The 19,404-nt window shown below is 37.0% G+C and overlaps 1 protein-coding gene across 1 annotated transcript in view; it reads right to left on the bottom strand.

Moving 5' to 3' along the window:
* Nucleotides 1-796: 796 nt before the first annotated feature.
* The window catches only part of LOC110286084 (retinal dehydrogenase 1), a 41,120-nt gene continuing 22,512 nt past the window's right edge, over nt 797-19,404 (bottom strand). Inside the window, exons 8-13 of the mRNA XM_021152543.2 lie at nt 15,312-15,414; nt 13,638-13,822; nt 9,809-9,973; nt 7,509-7,666; nt 4,103-4,177; nt 797-1,366 (exon numbers count right to left, since the gene is read on the bottom strand). Of these exons, the coding sequence (XP_021008202.1) occupies nt 1,294-1,366; nt 4,103-4,177; nt 7,509-7,666; nt 9,809-9,973; nt 13,638-13,822; nt 15,312-15,414 (759 nt within the window). The 3' untranslated portion in view covers nt 797-1,293. The remainder of the gene's footprint in view (nt 1,367-4,102; nt 4,178-7,508; nt 7,667-9,808; nt 9,974-13,637; nt 13,823-15,311; nt 15,415-19,404) is intronic.

The following is a 19,404-nucleotide window of genomic DNA, read 5'->3' as shown; positions in this document are numbered from 1 at the left end:
AAACTGTATGGCTTATTGTTAAGGTTCATATCTAGTTTATTCCTTCAGGAAGTTATTCCCGGTTCCCTTGAACTTCATTTCTATCTCTTCCCACATTACCAAACACAGGTTTTCAAAAAGCCTCGTTTCCATCATGCATTTTACTTCATTCTTTTTGGCATACCAGAGAGTATGTGTAAGGGGAGGTGTTGTTTCCCTAATTGGCTCTTGATTTGGTCAATAAAGAAACCAGATATCATAGTTGCTGGGCAAGAAAATCGCTAGCCCTAAACTTATCAGCTGTCCTATATCAGTCATCTGTTGGTGGTAGAGGCTGCTGGTTCTGGTTGTCCTAAGACCTTACATGGCTGTTGTGTCCTATTCATTTCAAAGCCTGGCTCAAAGAGCCCCCTCTTCTCTCCCTGCGTTTGCTTTTCGCTCTTGCCAAGAAATTGGCTTCTGCCTTCTTTATTGACCAAATCAAGAACCAATCAGGGAAGCAACTCCCCCTCCTACAAATATGTGCTTGTTTTCCAGAAAGGAACCACCTTGAGATAACAATTATTAAGGGTGATAGTGTCTAGCACATCTTCTCAGAACCCTGAAGGCATCCAGTAATGCTTATGTTACTCAAACTTGTACCAATCACTTCAAAGATCACTCTAAATGTATATTTTTCCAACCCCATTGAGGAGGAGTAGATAAGATTTTTTTTTTGAAATGCATTCATTCACTGAATTTAATAGGGCTTTTGACTGATCAGTAAAGTTTATTGCCATAATCCTAGTTGATTCCCAAATAATTATAGACCAACAAAATCATGCAAGGGTGCCTTTATTAAGCTTTGCATTCTAATTACAGCTAGGTATTTCATTTGACAAGCATGCATGACATTCTAGAAAATATTTCACAACACCTGGGGAACAGAGCAGCTGACTCTGCAGTCCTTATGCGTGGTGAGTACTTCAAGGAGTCACTGAGGGACAGAGCTTAAGTCACAACTAGTCCTCCTCACCAAATGAGTATGTTATAGAAGTAGCTACAATGGAAAGCACCTGGTCATGATGGAGTTACAGAGAGCTTGCGCTTATATCTATCCCTTTATTCTTGGATAAGAACTGGGGTCACATATTAGAAGGTGAATGAATCTGTTGGATTAAGCCACATGTTTTCTATGAGTGACAGTAACACTGATGAATTCCTTTTGCTTAAGAAATCAACTGAAGAAGAAATTATAATAAAACATGACTATGCTGGTTACTATAGGAGATGTGTAGCCACTGCTGAGAGTTTCTCTTTACTCTGCTGGCGTCTTTAGGAGTTCTTCTGAGATATCTTCATTGCGACTGTCTTGAGCTCAGTGTATTCATAAAGACCATGTTCACCCCTAAAGGGGGAAGAAAATTGCTGATAAATATGATTGCACACAGCATTGTAAGTCAAATATAGTCCCTAATGATTTGATTGATGCACGTTTTCTTTGCTTATCTGACCAGGTACACAGAAAAATATTTCCTGAAAACATGCTACTTCATATAGTTGCTAGCTTTATGGCCAAACCTACACTTGCCAGTGGACAACAATATTCTAAAAACATATATTTGATTTTAAGTGATTATGCATCCTATTCATTTTCACAGAAAATATCTATTATTTATATCACTCTATTTGACAATATTACTAATAACCCAAATCATAACTCAACCTTATGTGATTTTATCAGACCTATAACTAAGGGAGGTGCGGGTCATATTGCACTGTATGGCCACTGGAGAGCAACAGGATAAACCACCAGCTTCACTGGAGCCTGCGTTTACCATCCGCCTGTCACAGAAGTGGTAGTGCTAAGCAGGTAGAGAATGGGCACAATCCTCGTTCATTCAGGGCGTTCCAAAGCTAGAGTTTTAGCAGGATCTTTTGATTCTGGGCAAAAGAACCACCTAATCTTTCGTGGTGGATTTTTCTATCTCTGGGATTCATTATATATAATTTTAAGGAGGAGAGAACCTAAAGATTGTTCTGATTTGAGTTTGAGGGGGGTGTTTAGCAGAGATTGACTTTCTCTAGTTAGCAATTTGCTATAACACACTTAGGAAATCTCCAAGTCAACTGCAAGTGAACAGCAGCTGAGTAAAGCCCATCTGTATATACAATCAGGGGTTTGTCCCACACCAATTGTGGAAATTGTTTCTTTCCACATGGTGGATGATCTAATGAGTAGGATCACACTCATTATACTCTGCATTGTTTTTGTGAGTACATAAAATTACATACACATAGGACTGTTCTCAACATGTATGTGCACACATATTTGCAGAGGAGCAAGATTTTGGTCTTCTTTAGCAAAGGTGCTCCGGATGCTCTTCTCCAGTGTATGTAGAAAATGTCATATTCTCCCTACAAACAACTCTACTCATATTGATTATTTTGTGGGTAATTAAAGTTGAAAATTCATCTTGAACAATTCAATGAAAATGCTTCTCACAGTAATTAATAGGTTTCAACTCAGCTCTAAATTTTATTAAAAGATAGTATTTTAAGAAGTGTTTTTTTTTTTTTCCTCAGAGAGTTAGAAAAATTAAGCTCTGGTCTTGGCCAAGTTGCTTTCCACTGTAGTTAGAGTGACAAGGACATTCGCTGGAGAATCACGTGTAGTTACAATCTCATCAAGGCTGACAGTCTCTGGGATCTTGGGCATTTACAGTTTCTGAGACAAATCACAGGAACATCTGCTTACACTGCTCACTAGTTCAGGAACTCCACACCTTATTAGAAAGCTCCATGCTTTTGAGTTTTCATCACCAAATCAACTGGACTTTCCTCCCGTGCTGCAGACTCTCATGAAGCAGCCCTGGATGCAGTCTGTGACTGCATTTCCACCGAAACGTTTGCGTGCTGCTCACACGTCTCATCACAGACCACATAATATGTGAGAAGGAGGAGCAAGCCACGCCTACCTTCCCTTCTGTGGCTAGAAATTAACAAGTTCTCAGGGAAGCTGCTGAAACTGGTAATTACAGTCAACCAAATAAAAATTCATTCTAGTCCTTGTCTTAGATGAGACATTTAAAACACAATGTCTAAGAATAGCTCCTTGTTTTGTTGTTTTTTTTTTATTTTCACTGTTGTTTTGTTTTTTGTTTTTGTTTTTGATTTTGCTTCTTTTTTTTGTTTTTGGCTGAAGAAAAGATACCCATGTGAAATACAGAGAGTAATTGAAATTGGAACATTTCCAAATGTTATTAAGTTATCAACTGAGAACTGAGTAGGATTCCGAAGAGCTCCATTTTGACCACTTAACCTGTTCCAGTATCAGCACTGATCACAGATTCAGAATTTAAGGCTTGGGCACCACTGAACACATTGGGAACTTCATATCCTTAATTTTGGAGGCCCTTTTCCAATCTGATTTAATTCTATTGGGCTTTTTAGAAACAGGGTTTCACTGTGTAATCCTGGGGGGTGGGGTCTGTATATTAACTCACTATGTCATTCTGGATGTCCTGAACTCACTAAAGAGGCCATGATGGCTTTGAAATCACAGAAATCTTCCTTCCTCTCTCTCCCAAATACTAAGGTTAATTCCAACTTTAGTACAATCTAATTCTTATGGTGTATTAGAGTTGGTCACTTCAGTAATTCTCTGGAGACATTTTACAGCAAGTGCTTTGTTTAATACCTACACCAGTTTTTTGGTAGTTTTAACAGAAACCTATTAATTTGGGATAAGGCAACCTTAATTTATTTAAGTGCTATATTAAAATGCCTAAAATGTTTCTATATTTATGTAAATGAATCTCTAGATTATCAGTTTATCCCTTTACTTTCTGAATATGTTTCCCAAGTGGGTTCTAGTCCCTTATGTCATAGGCAATCCTAAAAGCAGACAACAATTAGCTACCAAGGTAAGGTGGTTAGCATGGTCCTTTATGGACAGTAACATCTTAATAAAGTATATTCCTTCTGTTAGGGCTACTTTTAAATTTAAAATGTTATTATGTAGTAAGAAAAGTCAAAGGAAGCTCATAGGCATACTTTACTTAAGGTATTGAAAATGGAGCATTCTTCTGGTAGTGGCAATCTTTTTTATAAAAACATGTTGGTAATATGAAGCTTTACTCACAGTTCTCTTCCATTTCCAGACATCTTGAATCCACCGAAGGGGCACTGGGCTGACAACATCATATAGCAGTTAACCCTTAAACAAAGAAGGGAAAGACTTTGTAAATAACACTTTACTTATCTCACAATTCTGAGACTGGGTCTAAAAAGAATCAGAGATCTTTTTTAAAAACTCCAGCATTCAATATAATATACTAATTGGGATGGGGGAGGGGACAGTGCTGTGGCTTACAGTGCAGAAAGCAAACACACATACTACCTGGAAATAGATCAATGGTACCAGTACAAGTGTGAACAATCATAAAGCAAGGTGTGTCTGAATCACAACAGAGGGGGTGTGCCATGTCAAGAAGTGTTTATTTTTCTGGAGGCTGGGGTTTGTCTGCTGTCCTTCAGTAGGCAGCTTGGTAATGCTTATGTATTTACCAGGCTAAAATCAATATTCTTTAGCAGTTGCAATGAGAACAATAATACACAGTCCACTCCTTTCCTTCATTGGTCGATATATTGCTCACACAAAATTGTTGGCAGAAATTAGATCTAATTAGCAATTTTAATTAGTTTAAAAAATACTAAATGTTTCTATACAGAAACATATTATTAAAACGTGCATAGAATTAAGGAGAGGCTCAACAGAAGATGCATAGAATTAAAGAGAGGCTCAACAGAAGATCAAGACAAGAGGGGAATGTTGACTACAGTACAGTTTTCCAGGCTGCAAACAATTATTTTATTATTAGAGAAAATGGTATTTTATGGGGCTGTTGAACTCTATCAGATCATGTAGTAAACATGCTATTTGAAGTACATGGTATACAGTAAGTAAGCCTTCAGTAATTGTAGGTGATGGATATGTGTGATATAGCATATCTGAATTTAATAGTATGGTTATTAAAGGAAAGATCTATATTAGTCAATAATCATATAAAATATATGATAAAAATTTCAATAAGTATCAGAAAATAGCCATAATGAAAACAAGATGCAGCAGACTTTTAACTCTTGTGCTTAATTCTAATTGTATAGCATTATATGGAAGTTTAACAACTATACAAGATATATGCCCGGAGTCATTTCCCAGATATATTATTATTAAAATGTTTGAGTAGCATTCCCTGTGTTCAAATCATGTTATGTGTATTTATTTGTTAACTCATTTATTTACCGATCTTGTGGAATGCAAGCAAGTATAGGTTTTCCTGTGCATGCAGTTGTACTTGAAGGCCAGAGGGAAACTGGATGTGTTCCACAATTTCAGCCTTAATCCTTTATTAATTAAGTTTTGTTTTTTTTACCTTTGTGCAATAGTCATGGATAACACAAAATTCAAGTTTAACTTTCAAATTAATTTTTAAGTGAATTTTAATTCTTTGAGAATATCATTTGAGTACTCTGGTCATATGATTTCTACCCTCCCTTTAAATAAATATATCCTATCGATTCTATTTGGCATTGTCATATGTGAATATGTGTCTCTTTGTATTTGGATAACAAATCAGGAGCCTTGCGCTAGAAAAGACAGATCATCTCTCAATCTTATTTTCTAAGACACAGTCTCCCACTGAGACTGAAATTTACCAATTCAGTTGGATAGGCTGGCCAGCAAATTACTGGGAAACCCTTGCCTCTGTCTTTCTAGTGATGAAGTTATAGCCATCACCAATGTTGCCATCACATGGCTGCAGGGGATATGAATGCAGGTTTTTACGATTGCTCACCCAGGGCTTCCTAGTTGAGTCATTACACCAGATTCAGGTTAGATGCAGGCAAGCTCTCAGGTGATTCAGGTTAAGTATGTAGGCAAGCTCTCAGGTGATTCAGGTTAAGTATGTAGGCAAGCTCTCAGGTGGTACAGGTTAAGTATCCCTTATCTGAAGTTCAGTTTTGAAGTCTTCAGATTATGGAACACTCATCAATTTTATTGGTTGACTATTCCTATTATGTTTATATGCATGTGACTACTTTTGGGTGTATGCCCATATATCACTTGGGTGGGAGATACCTGCAGAAGCCAAAAATCTACATCAGGTCACCTGGAATCAGGCCACCAGGTTTTCAGTTCCAGGTGGTTGGGAGTTGCCCAATCTGAGTGTTGGGAGCTGAGTTTGGGTCTTCTGCAAAGAGCAGCAAGTTCTCTTAACTGATGAGCCAACTCTCCAGCTCCACTCTCCTATTTTTGTAAAAGGTATTTGTGTATTTTTGTATTTATTTACTTATTATTTTATTCATTTATTTTTTTTTTATTGTGTATGTTTGTGTGCCTGAAAGAATGTAAGAGGTCTTACTAAGTGTGTTGGAGGCCTGGCTCTCACTCTGCTATTCATTACATGGTCTCAATTAAGTTATGTATCCTTAGCAAGTTCCTGGCTTCATCAAAGATAAGGTTTGGGTTAATAAATAGTAGATTTCAAGTAAGCTTAAATGATGACGATAGGAAATACATCAAAACATTATGAGTAACTAACTGTTGACTCTCATCACTTTGTTAGGAGGAAAAAAAAATTTCAGGCTATCAAAGGACCCAGAATCGCCTGACTGTGTCCCTTAGGGTCTTTTCTGTGCCTCTCTTTCTTTAGCTGGACTAGATGAGAGAATGAAAATAGCTTATACTGTACCTGAGACTGAGGGAAGGGAGGCTTGATGAGACAAGGGGCTTCTGAGGAAAGAGTCCAGGAATGGAATAGGCTAGACAAAGCCTTACTTTGAGAGGGACAGCCCGAGACTCTTCTACGTTAAATTATAAAATCAAAGAATACACTGAGTCTAAGGTGAGAGAAAATTGCTTTGCAAAATTTGTTATGCTCTCCTAAAAAAAAAATTTAGATCTCTAACAGAAAAGAAAATCCTGGAGTAAGATTCTAATATCAAAGCTTTATAAGCACCTTGCCTAGGGTTCCAGCTACTCTTGAGCCTGGTGCAGGAAAATGACAAGTTCAAGACTAATGTGCACCAGTTCAAGTCTAGCATTTTAAATATATAATAAAGCTTGAGATAGGGGTGAAGGACCAAGCACTTGCCTAGAATGTGAGAGTTACTAGGTCTAAGGTTCATTATAGAAGATGATAACGACATCAACAATAATAACATCCAGCATCCGTGAGGCACCAACACTTTCTCTAACGTGATTCAACCGGAAGAAAACAATTCTTCCTTTACCATCATTGCTCAAAATAGTGCTAAGTACCTTGACATTACCTTGTACATCCTAACAGTGCACAAAATACACATTTGTAAATTGTTTTAGACAAGTAGTTTGACAAAAATAAATAAAATTATTTTGACATTAAAAAATCTAGACAATTACTTTTCTAGTAGGTCAGAGACTTTCAAATGAATATTCAACTCTGGAGGAGGTTAACTCTACCTGCTGATATCGGAAGGGCACATCTTACTGCAGCGGCACTTACCACACCACCCCAGCCTGCAGAGCAGATGACACAGTGATGGCCCTATCCAGGTCTTTAGTGAAGACTCCTGCTGCTAGGCCATACATAGTATTGTTTGCTCTCTTGATCACGTCATCTACAGACTTAAATTTCATGATTTGTTGCACTGGTCCAAATATCTATACAGAATGACACAAAAATGGGTTAACTGTATATTTTAAATATACTACATATGTTTCCCTAGAAACCATATTGTACACTGGCTAAGGTATTGTCCCTCATGTTAGACCTATTGGTAAGAATCAAAACAGATGGCCACACACAGTAAACATGGAAACAGCCTGGGATCATGAGTGACATTATCTGTGGAGCAAATGCCAATCATTATGACAGTGTTTTTTTTTTTTTCCTTAGATGCTGTGAGATAGCTGCCCAAAATATAAAGACCAAACACGAAATCACTAAGTTCATGATATATTTGGAATCATTTTAAACTTTAAGCCTAGTTTTCATTGTGCAAGACAATACACAACAGGACAGGAAGACCAAGAAGGTAATCCTTTGCTCTAAGAGTAACAAATAGACAGATTGAGAGCAGTGTTTACCCTTTAAATGTACGTGTATTATTGATTTAAATATCAGCCATTCTCCTGTATTTGGATCATTTCATAATTATAAATATTGTATAACATAGCACAGATATTTATTTCTTTTGTCACCCATTCTATACACCATTACCAAACAAAATGACTCTTTACTAGAATCCTAAGTCGGGAACCACCCCCCACTAACCAATGTCTGAGGTCCTTGGCAGTGACAATTACCACAACTTGATTATTCCAGTATGAGCCAGTCTTTTATTTCTGTGGGAATCTAGTCAGGAAAGTTCCCATACAGCTTTATATCTCACCCCCATACCTTAGAAGAAAAAAAGTTGGTTTACTTATAGATATTAACCTTCTGTGCCTTTGGAAATATATTTATCAAAATTAAATGAAACAGAGGTTTCTTGGGATGTTAGTATATTTTCCCAAGAAATGTGACCATGGGTTGGCAGAAACCTCTAGAGCTCATATGGTTTGCTGGTTCCAAGTCAATGTGAGTGGTATGGGGCAGTTAGTGGCCACTCCCTACAGGCTGGGGGCAGATCCTGGGGTTGGTTCTAAACTCCATCGTGACCCTATAACTAGGAAGCACAACACTGTGAACATTGGAAATGGGAAGCAGATAGAACAGGGTTGTGGAGGATTTGCTCAGGGTTGAAGCAACTTAGCTGATGCGGTGTAGGCTCCTGTTCTGAAGCGGCAAATGAATTATTCTAGTGCACACACTATAGAAGCACAATAAACATTTCCTTGAATGAAGGTTATTTTTTGCTTTATTGTTCTTCCTATGCATGTTAATCATAGTCTCCAAGAACACTAGTTCTAATCAAAGAAGGATCAGCCAAGAGGTACAGAAATTCAAGTGTAGTTGAGAAGTGAAATAATGTAGACAACCTAAGTATGTTGGATGATCCACATATAATATTTAATTCTATTCTTTATACTTATTTCCTTTCCTTGCAAAGCTGAATAACCTCCCTGTCTCTTTATTTGTTGACATTGTGGAGGTAAAGAAAATAACCTCTTAGGTCTTCTGCTATATCAAAAACATGAGTATAAATTCACTGCATGAGGAAAATATGAATCTGTGTAGTTGAGTCATGGTATCTTCTTATGCAGTATTCCACATAACACTTTTATTGTCTAAGGCATGTGCTCGTAACTCTGCATATAGTAAAAGTCTTCAGAATCAAGATGTATATTAGTTACCATAGTAACTGAAAACTAGTTCCTTTTAGTTATATGTTGTTTTTCTGGGTACCATCTTTATTAATACTACTTAGATTGCACTCCCCAGCTCTTATCTTTACTTCCCCTACAAAGCCAGTCCAGTTTGTCTATAGGAGTTTGAGCTTTTTATGTTCTTTTTAGAAATGAGGTCATTCAGTATACGTTGTTCTGTTTCTGGTCTATGTAACACAATATATGTACATTTATTCCTGTTTTTATAAATGAAAAGGCCATTTTTTATTCTGTTAAGACTGTGAAAAAAGCCCCTGTAAAATCTGTTGTACACTTCTGTTTGTGTTTGTCAGAAACTCTTTACAGGACACTTGGATTCCTTACTGTTTAGCTTGGATCACAAATAAGTTAAGACCTTGTCACCAAGTGTTTCCTGGTAATGTTGGTCAAGGAGCTGAAGATTTTTAGAGGGACATAGATCAAACACAGAGAGAACACGGCAGGCCCATAAACAGAACCATGTGGAAACATTACCTCCTCTTTGGCAATGCGCATCTCATCAGTCACGTTGGAGAAGACTGTGGGCTGCACAAAGAAGCCTTTGTTCCCCCAGCGTCCTCCACCACACTCCAGTTTGGCTCCTTCTTTCTTCCCACTCTCAATGAGATCGAGTATTTTATCATGTTGTTCCTTGTCAATCTAGTTGAAAGAAACCACAGGGAAAAGGAAAAGAAATGAAAACCATAAACACGTAATGAAGATGAGGCTTCCAACCTCCAGGACACTCTGTTAAGTCTGATATTTTGAATCACTGGACACTGGTTCAGCTTATTCTGATCATTCTTGGTTGGGTGTGTGTGTGTGTGTGTATGTGTGTGTGTGTGTGTGTGTGTGTGTGGTTTTTTTTCCTGTTAATTTTTAAGAAGAAAGCTTAACAATTTGTACACTAAGTACAGTTACATAAACTCAGAAATTGGCAAAATGGAGCTTTTACACAACTGTCATTGATCATTTATTCTCTTTCAAAGAAGTGTGTTAATGATTGAGCACATATGCCAGGAACTTTAGTCCTAACTGAAATAAAGGAGTGATGGGGAAGAGGACTTTGTTTCAGGTCTAATGGGTATGACCTGTGGATGTGCTTTTGACCGTAGAAGATCTGTATTCTTTACAGATGGAATCTGCCCATTCTTAGGTCTACTGGATTGCTTGCCCTTTCACACCACATATGATCACTGTTTGGGGGTCTTGCTCCATTCAATTCAGTAGGTTGAATTTCAGTTTCTAACAAGAAATGATCATCATCTTTCTGTTCTGTAACGGAATTTTTCCCCAATTCCTCAATGATAATCTTTTTATTTGTAGTCTAATGTGGAATTCCAGGGATTGGTTTAAAAATGAAGGCACTGATATTACTCCATACTAAATAGAGCCAGGTTAAGTTGCAGTGTTATGTATGTCTAACTAAGATATTCTGGAGTTGGCATGTAGTCAAAAATATTTATGTTCATGAAAATCTTTGCTGTCTTTTTTTTTCTTTTTTTTTTGATTTTTAATATTTTTATTACATATTTTCCTCAATTACTTTTCCAATGCTATCCCAAAAGTCCCCCATAGTGCCCCCCACTTCCCTACCCACCCATTCCCATTCTTTTGGCCCTGGCATTCCCCAATCTTTGCTGTCTTATTCTTTAAATCATGAAATATGTCCTCAAAATCACTATTCTTCAATTCTTTTTTTCTAAAGATGTATTTCCCAACTCAGAGTGCTTCTCTGTCCTTGAACAGAGAATATATTCTGGGGAATCTAGTTCTTGAATATTTGCTTTAGAAAAAGAGAAGGCTGAGATATACTCTGCTAGATTATGGGGCTAATAACAGTTATCAGTTATCAGAACACACAGTCTATGAAATAACAAATGCACAATGCCATTATAATGGTGTTAAAACTTAGGGTTTGATTGGTTAAGTGTGTGAATTTTCTGAGTCCTTTAATTTTATGTATCAAAACATATAAACCAAAAAGACACAAGTTCATCTATGGGAATCATATATCCTTACTTAGAAACTAGTGCTCAACAAGAACATTGAGAACAGACATATAAATATCTTATTTTTAAGACGGGAATGTCTATACTTCATATGGAATTATTATCATTTATTATTTTATATAATTGTCATCATGTATAGAAGCATTTAATGGTACTTATGACAACACATTGAGGTAATCATGTGCTGATTGTGTCACAGAGCTTATTTGACACCACTATATAGGGAATTCTCCAGAGTGATGCTACTATCTCTATTTAATTGGCAAGGAAATTGAGCAGAGGGAAGTTTTTTTCAAATGAAAATACTGATCAGTTTAAGCTTTTATGTATGTATTTGGGACCATGAAGACAAATATAAACATTATAAGTTAAAAAATATGTGTATATCAATATTCATATGTAACACAATATAAATAATACTATATTACATATAAGATATATAAATATTATATACAATATAATATAATATAATCTCTAAAACTGAAATGCCTTAAGTTTGTCATCTTTAAAATGAGAAAAATGACCATTGTAAAGTTTTCCCTTAAAATATATTTGACTTTAATTTTCCCTATAACTATTTTTTTTATTGGGATAGTTATGAATCCCATACTCAGTTTCAAACGTTTCAGTGACTCATGCAGCAGTGGGTGAAGCACTAGGCAAAGGTTGGCTAATGTGTATCTCTTCTCATAATATCTTTTTAATGACAGAGAAAACCCCCACCATAATGATAGAGAAGAAAAGCTTGGTGTCTCAACCTTTTGCTACTAAGGTTCCAACCTGCCTGCCTGTTCTTATTCAGAACAAACTTTCTTTAAACTCTATGCCCTGACACAAAGTAAAGCCATGTGGTAGTCAATTAGAATGTGGGCTTAATCAAGGGCCTCTCTCAGGATATAGCTGGTAGCAATTTCCCATAAAATTTTGCTAATTGAATTTGATTTATATTTATTAACTAATTCAACAATGAGGTTTGGTTCCAACTAAATAAAGAGGTACACTGTAGCATATTTAATGTGAAAGAGTGACGATGCCAAGGTCATTGTCCAGTCCCTAGAGCACCCCACTCAGTAGTGGCTCTACTAGCACTTGGGGACAGTAAGGTCTTTGTTGGGATGTTTTCCTGCTCACTGTGGAATGTTCAGCAGTGTCTGTTCTGCTTACCAGAGACCCACATGGGCCCACAGTTCCCCATCTTGTTATAACAACTTAACCTATCTCCAGATAAAGTCTACATCTCCTGTGGGGAAGGCCCTCAGGTTGAGGATCACTATTGTAGAGCATGATCCAGAGTTAGGAGTGAACTCAGAATCACAGGACCAAAATCTTGAACAGCAGGTTATAACAGACCATGAATAAAAGCTATGTAAGAGGAAAATGTGGCTTGAGTGAGAAAGACAAAGACATTCATATTTACAGTAGATCTAATGACACAGAATACCCAGAGCCCCTGGGGAAACTCTAGCTTTTGATAACTAAAGGGAGAAGCTTGTCAGAAGTGTGCCATAACCAGGACTTGCAAGAACCATTGATGACCTCATATGTCAGAGAGAATGAGGACACTGCTGAGCACTCAGGTCTGCTTTCCTGCTTAGACTCATAGAATGATGGCTGAGGTGGAAGACTGATTACAAAGGAGAAATGAGAGAAATATATATGGATTTCCAAGAGGTCTAAGAATTGTAATAGGAATCAAAAGCATACAGATTGAAGAAAGCAAACAATTGATAATATTGTCTAATTTTTCTTTTTTCTTTTGTCTATGTGGTGTTCACGACAGTGCAATGTGTATGGAATTCAGAGGCTGACATTAGGTGTATTTTACTATCACTTTCTACCCCTGTCATTTATCTAAATAAACTGTCTCTCTGAACCCAGAACTTATGAGTTTGACTACCCTTGCCAGTTACCTTGCCTTGGGAAATCCCTATCTTATCTCCTGAACTTTGGGGTTAAATATTGGCTACCACACACATTCATTTTTTTCATGAGAGTTCTGGAATTTGAACTCTGAACTTCACACTTACATGTCCAGTGCTTTATCCACTGGAACATCTCCTCCTCAGACCTTTCCATGTTTAATTCTCCTCATGCTTCCTAAACTATATCTAGACATATAAACAGTCTGGTCAATACAAAAGAGAATGAGTTCTTTATTATTGAGAAATATCTCATTAATGAAAGAGATAATTCCCAATAATAAAGAATTCATTCTGCAAAATGCATAACTAAGAAGTAAAGTTAACTACTAGTTTTAAGTAAGATTATTTATTCTTGTATTGGAAATGATTGTCTTATTGTTGTATACTTGCCTGAGGGCCTTGATTTATTCCTGGGGTCAGAGGGTTTCCAAGAACATATTTCTTAGCTCGCTCAACACTCCTTTTCACAAACTCATCATAAATTGACTCCTCAACAAAAATCCGGGATGCTGCAACGCAACATTGGCCTTGATGATAAAACACTCCATGGTGTGCAAACTCAACAGCAATGTCCACTGCAGAGAAAACACTTATATTAGAGAAGAGATAGTTTCTAAAGCACACATATGTATGTATGTGCGCATACTCACACATGTCTAAATCAAAGTAAAATTTAAAAATCTATTTGTTTTCAGATGAAAAATGGTGATATGGCAAAAGGGAGAATCACAGATTCAATATAATTCCGAGTCTTAAAAGCCAGGTGACAAAATAATCTTAGTGATCTTTTTATTTACAAAGAAATATTAAAAATGAAAAGAATCTGGGAAGAGGTGCTTGTACAGCTTTTACATAGACCTTACTAAGAACATAGATTTGGTTATAAGAACAAATAGCAATGCAAATAACTTTATAATTCTTTCTAAGGATCAAGTTTTAACTGAATTAAAAAATGAAACCTGCATTATTCATTGACTAAATAATTTCAAAACATTCATATACTTCGATCAATGAAAAAAATTATCTTTCTGAAGATACTCGGCGAAACCCATTAGTACTTAGAATCATCACAGACCATGAGAACCTTATACATACCTACCAACTCATTGATTAGTTTATGCAGTACAGTGTGTGTATGGCTTTCATTGGAATATTGTTGATTCTAGTGAAAAGAAAAGTGTGTGTGTGTGTGTGTGTGTGTGTGTGTGTGTGTGTGTGTGACAGAGAGAGAGTTTTATAAATGAGGAAGATTCTGTTCAATATTGCAGAAATAGGCTGTCATCTGTGAGCCAATTATAACGGCTTCAGTTGTAATGAGGAGATTTTCCAGATTGATAAACTGGGGACTTTGCCATGTATTGAATGGTAAACAGAAAGTAAGTTCTAAAATCTGTGTAAGAATCACAAGAGCGACAACAGCAAATTCCATGCATCATTTGTTTTTCTAAATCGTATTGAAGGAAGAGGTACAAGAGTGCTGGACCATGAATCTCCATGGGATCAGCCTGGTTAGGAAGTAACTCGGGATTTCACTTGTTATATGCCAGAATGATTTGGAATATTATGGATGGCAGTCAAATCCAAATGACAATTTCACACATTTCAATTTACTAACGTTAAGTTAGAAATGAAAAAAAATATTTAAGGAAGGTCCAATATTCTTCTGGCTATCCCCATATACTAAGTGAAGAGAGAAAGAAAATATGAAATTACTGATAGCCAGACTCGTTTCTGGCTCCAAATGTCTCAAGTATCCCATGCATTCAACAGAATCAAACATATAAAATATCAAAAAACAGATCCTATATTCTAGATGCAGACCTCAGATACGATCTCAGATTGACACCAGGAAGTAACCATCTATTCCAACCCAGGACAAAATCATATCTGTGCTTAATTTATCTACATTATGGGACAATTTAAAAGCTTCCCAGAGTTACCACAGTTGCTAGTTAACCCTTTTCCCCTTGAAGGAAAGTCATTTGTAAGACTCTAGGTGACTGTGTGACAGGATCAGGCATCAGGAGGAAGATGATGAGATGCTAACAAAGGACCTGTACTCACAGTCAGCATCTGCAAACACAATGCAAGGGCTCTTTCCCCCAAGCTCCAGAGTGACTCTCTTCAGATTGCTTTTCCCTGCAGCTTCCTTGATTAACTTGCCAACCTGAAATCAAACATCACAAAGGAGGAGGCTTAGCATGTTCTCAGGTAGATAGATTCATTTCATACTTTCAATTTACAGAACATGTGCCCCACCATTTCATTTCATTTGGAGGAAACATTAAACGGTGTTATTCAAGATCTGGCACCCTCAGATGTAAAAGCTTCCATCATCAAGTATGCAAACATGAGACATATCAGAAAATGGCCATGGCCAGGTGAGCAGACAATTACCTAGAGACTTGACTTGCATGAGAGGGCAGATGAGAATTATTTTTCATATTCACCAAAATATCCTCTCTGTGTGTTTGATCAGAAATACCCATGGGCACCTCAGGTATTGACTTCTCATCCTTCTAGTGACATTCAGAGAACTCTGTACTTCCTTGGTTTGGGCTCATCTTTTAGCACAGATTTTTCTTGCACTCTTCTCTGATGACTATAAATGAACAGGATTCTCTTTCCTTGGTCTCCCAAAGAAGGACACCTAGAATTCCTCAAATGGGATCCTACATATCTATAAAAACTTTCCCAACAGACTGTCCTTTTCTCCTTCTCTGTGTGTTTATCATGGTATGGTCACTCATTGTTAGTGGATCTCTAAGAGGGAAAGAGCCCTTTCCCTTTTAGTTCCTTGGTGCTGTGCTTCTGTTTCTCCTACACTTGTCACTGCACAGAAAGAGACTGACTCTCAGCTCTGTGTTCCTCTTGCCCTTCGCTGGAATCCTGCCATTCGAGTCACTTCTTTACTCTTGTCCCTTCGTCTAAAACAAGACATTGCCTTCATTTTACTTTACTGGCTGCACCTGGATCCATTTAATTAAAGGTTGTTTTCTAAATGACACTTCTTGCTTTCCATCTCTAAATCCAGCTCTTATAATGACTTGTACACGAAGACCACATTCTATTGAAAAGATCTTTACCTTGGTGACTAGAGGCACACATCATATTATGCGTCTTTAATCCTCTGGGTTTCTTGTGCTATTCTAGATGTTGGATTTTAATGAAAAGTTTCTCTTGCATCAGAGTGTTGAGATAATTTCTATGTTGATACTACATTGCTATTATTGATATTATTCTGCACTGCATTATGGAAAAGGTCATCATTTTACTAAAGCTTCCCTTTTATTAACAATTTTGCGATTCTAACTTTAACTCCTGATAGTAGATGAATAGAAATAAATAAAAAAAACAGTAATGTCCTGGAGAAGCCCTGCCTCAAGTTCACCTTCCCTGCCTGCCTTTCATGTTACCGTCTTCCTTCTTTTCTGTTCTGTCTTATATTTTTGAGAGTGAATCCCCATGTAGCTCAGTCTGGTTTCAACCTTGTGACCCTCCTGCTTCTCTTCCCAAGTTGTCGTCGTGTGTTGCACCATGCTGAAACTCTGGAGTACAGACTTTGTGATTATTTTCCTTTAAGAAATTTTTATTTTCTATATAACTAATGTTATCATTTGAGTTCCCCAGTCAGCTTAGTAGAAAACTTCTCCTAACATAGGTAACTTTCGTCTTGGTTAATGGAGTATGACCAGAATACATTTTCTAAATCTACATATGACAAAAGAATGAATAGAAAAGCTGGTTAGAAATATGAACGTGAAGGGCTAGAGAGACGGCTCAGTGGATAAAAGCACTGGCTGCTCTTCCAGAGGTCTTCAGTTGAAGTCCATATGGTGACTAACAACAATCTATAATATGATTTAATACTCTCTTCTGTAATATATGTAGATAAAATGTTTGTATATTATAAAATGAATAAATAAACAGTATAATAAAATAAAAAGGAAATATAAGTGAGGAATAAAGATTGTATATATATTTCAAATTCAAGCAGACAATTTAAAGCTTGCTTGAAATTTCTCAGAAACCAATCACATAAGTTTTATCCCGTAATTCTATTCCCTTACTTTGAAGAGATAAAACCTGAGTTTCCCAGAGAGGATTACGAGAAAGGCAAAGATATGAACTGTTCATCTTCTTGTTGCATTCCGTGTGAAGCAGAGATATCCAGTGTTTGGAAAATATTTCTTACAAACTGTGTGGCTTGTAACTGTGAGAAATGCATTTGCCTGTGTGTTAAAAATGGTTCAGGATCTCTACTATAAGTCAGTTAACAGATGCTAAGAAAAAAGTATAAATAAGTTTCCAGAGTATGTGTGCTGAATGAATGCTACGTTTTTCCTCACTGGGGCTTCTGGAATCAGGTTATTATCATTTTGCTATTTAGAAATAGTTGCGTACCATTCTGTGGCTAACCTTGAACAAAAGAGCCTTGAGACTAGCCTTGAGGCAAGAGAGTGAGATAACTCCTCAAGGATACACATGCTCATGATTATGCGTCTCAGACAGCGGGAACACAGATAGAAAGACTGTTGAGTTCAGGATTTCTGAGAACTTCAGATAAGAGCACCCAGGCAGTGTGGGGACACGGGGTGGGGGGTCAGGTGTGAGAAACTGATGTCCACATATAACCCCAATCCTGGGAAAGTGAAAGGTAGCAACCAAGGCCACTTAGTGACTCTCAGAGGGCTGCTAGATATCTTATTCTACTAGTTCTCACCTGTACTGTGTAAAACCGAGTAAAACAGATATTAGGGTCCCTATGCTTTTCAGATAAAGAAATTAAAATTTGGCAAAGACAATTAATATTTTAGAAGTATAGGACTTAAAGGTTTAGATTGGAATTTGAACCCATATGTTGCGTGGTTTTCTTATTTATGTGTTTTATTCGGAGGTAGGGGTCATTTAAAGTGGTCTCAAAATGCTACATAGCTCAGGGTCAGTCAAGACAGTTAAGCATTTGCACTGCTGCTGGGATCAGGACCAGAAGCCTTCAGGAAGGATGGACTAGAGAAATGAACATAGGTTTTGGACCCAGAAATGTCGCAGAGGGTGGGAAAGCCCAGGATTCTATCTGTCTGCCTTTCCCTGCTATGATATCAACCTTTAGCACCATCATAATGGAAGTTATCAGTGTGTCATGGACATCCTCCCATCTTCTTTTACCTCCATGAGAAATGCTGAATGCATTTTTTTTTTGGGTTGCTGCTTTTTGTTGGTTTTGTTTTTAATCATATCTCAGTTGGAGATTTTTCCACCTTGTACTATCTTTCTACTATCCATGAAAAACAAAGAGAATATACTTTAGAAGGTCAAAATAGAATAAAAAGAGAATTTAATGTTTTATCAGTTCAATTCTCTGTGGCGTTTAATGAAATACTGAAGCAACTAACTAAGAAAAATCAAATCAACCCCAGCTTGCTATGGAGAATGGTCTTCCTGCTTCTCAGTCCTCCAGGAGTTAAAACCACTTGTCAGCCTCTCCATCAATCTCCAGCACCCATCTAGCTTCAGGTGAGCTTTCCTTTCCTTGGTCTCCTGTACATAGCTGACCACCTTCTCAATCCTATTTCTTTCTTGCAGGTATTGGCAGCTTACTTTTCACACATGTCAATGAGGCATGCAGTCAGTCTCTTTTCAGGTTGAATAGCTAATAATAACGTGATAGTCAAGTAGGGTGTCTCAAACATGGCTTTGCTGGAAATGGAATTAAGTTATAGATTTGGTTTATGACAGAAACTCATGAAATATACAGAATTCTATCTTCCAAGCCTTTTGCTCACCCTCCACCTGCCTCTTCTTAATAGGGATGTTGACTATTTTTCCACTTTGTGTTTATCCATAGTGAAGCCAGACACACTGAAAACTGAGGCTCTCCAGCAGAAATATGGAAGGAAGCAGAATTTGTCTGCTTTTCAGAATATGCTGGATAGACAGTCCCTGAAAAACGCTAAGGGTGAAACTCTACTATTTAATTTTCAAAATCTAGAGGCTGCATTTACATTTATTCATGTAAATCATTGTGCTCTAATTTATATTATTTATATCATACATATTACCAGTCGTCTGAGAGAGTCAGGGGTTAAATTTCTAAGAGATATATAGTAATAAACACACTGAACATTGTAATCTTTCTGAATTAGCAACAGGTATC

This window comes from Mus caroli, chromosome 19 (assembly GCF_900094665.2).
Source record: "Mus caroli chromosome 19, CAROLI_EIJ_v1.1, whole genome shotgun sequence".
Lineage (NCBI taxonomy): Eukaryota > Metazoa > Chordata > Mammalia > Rodentia > Muridae > Mus > Mus caroli.
Note: the sequence above shows the minus strand (reverse complement) of the source record. Positions and strands in the feature narration are given on the sequence as shown.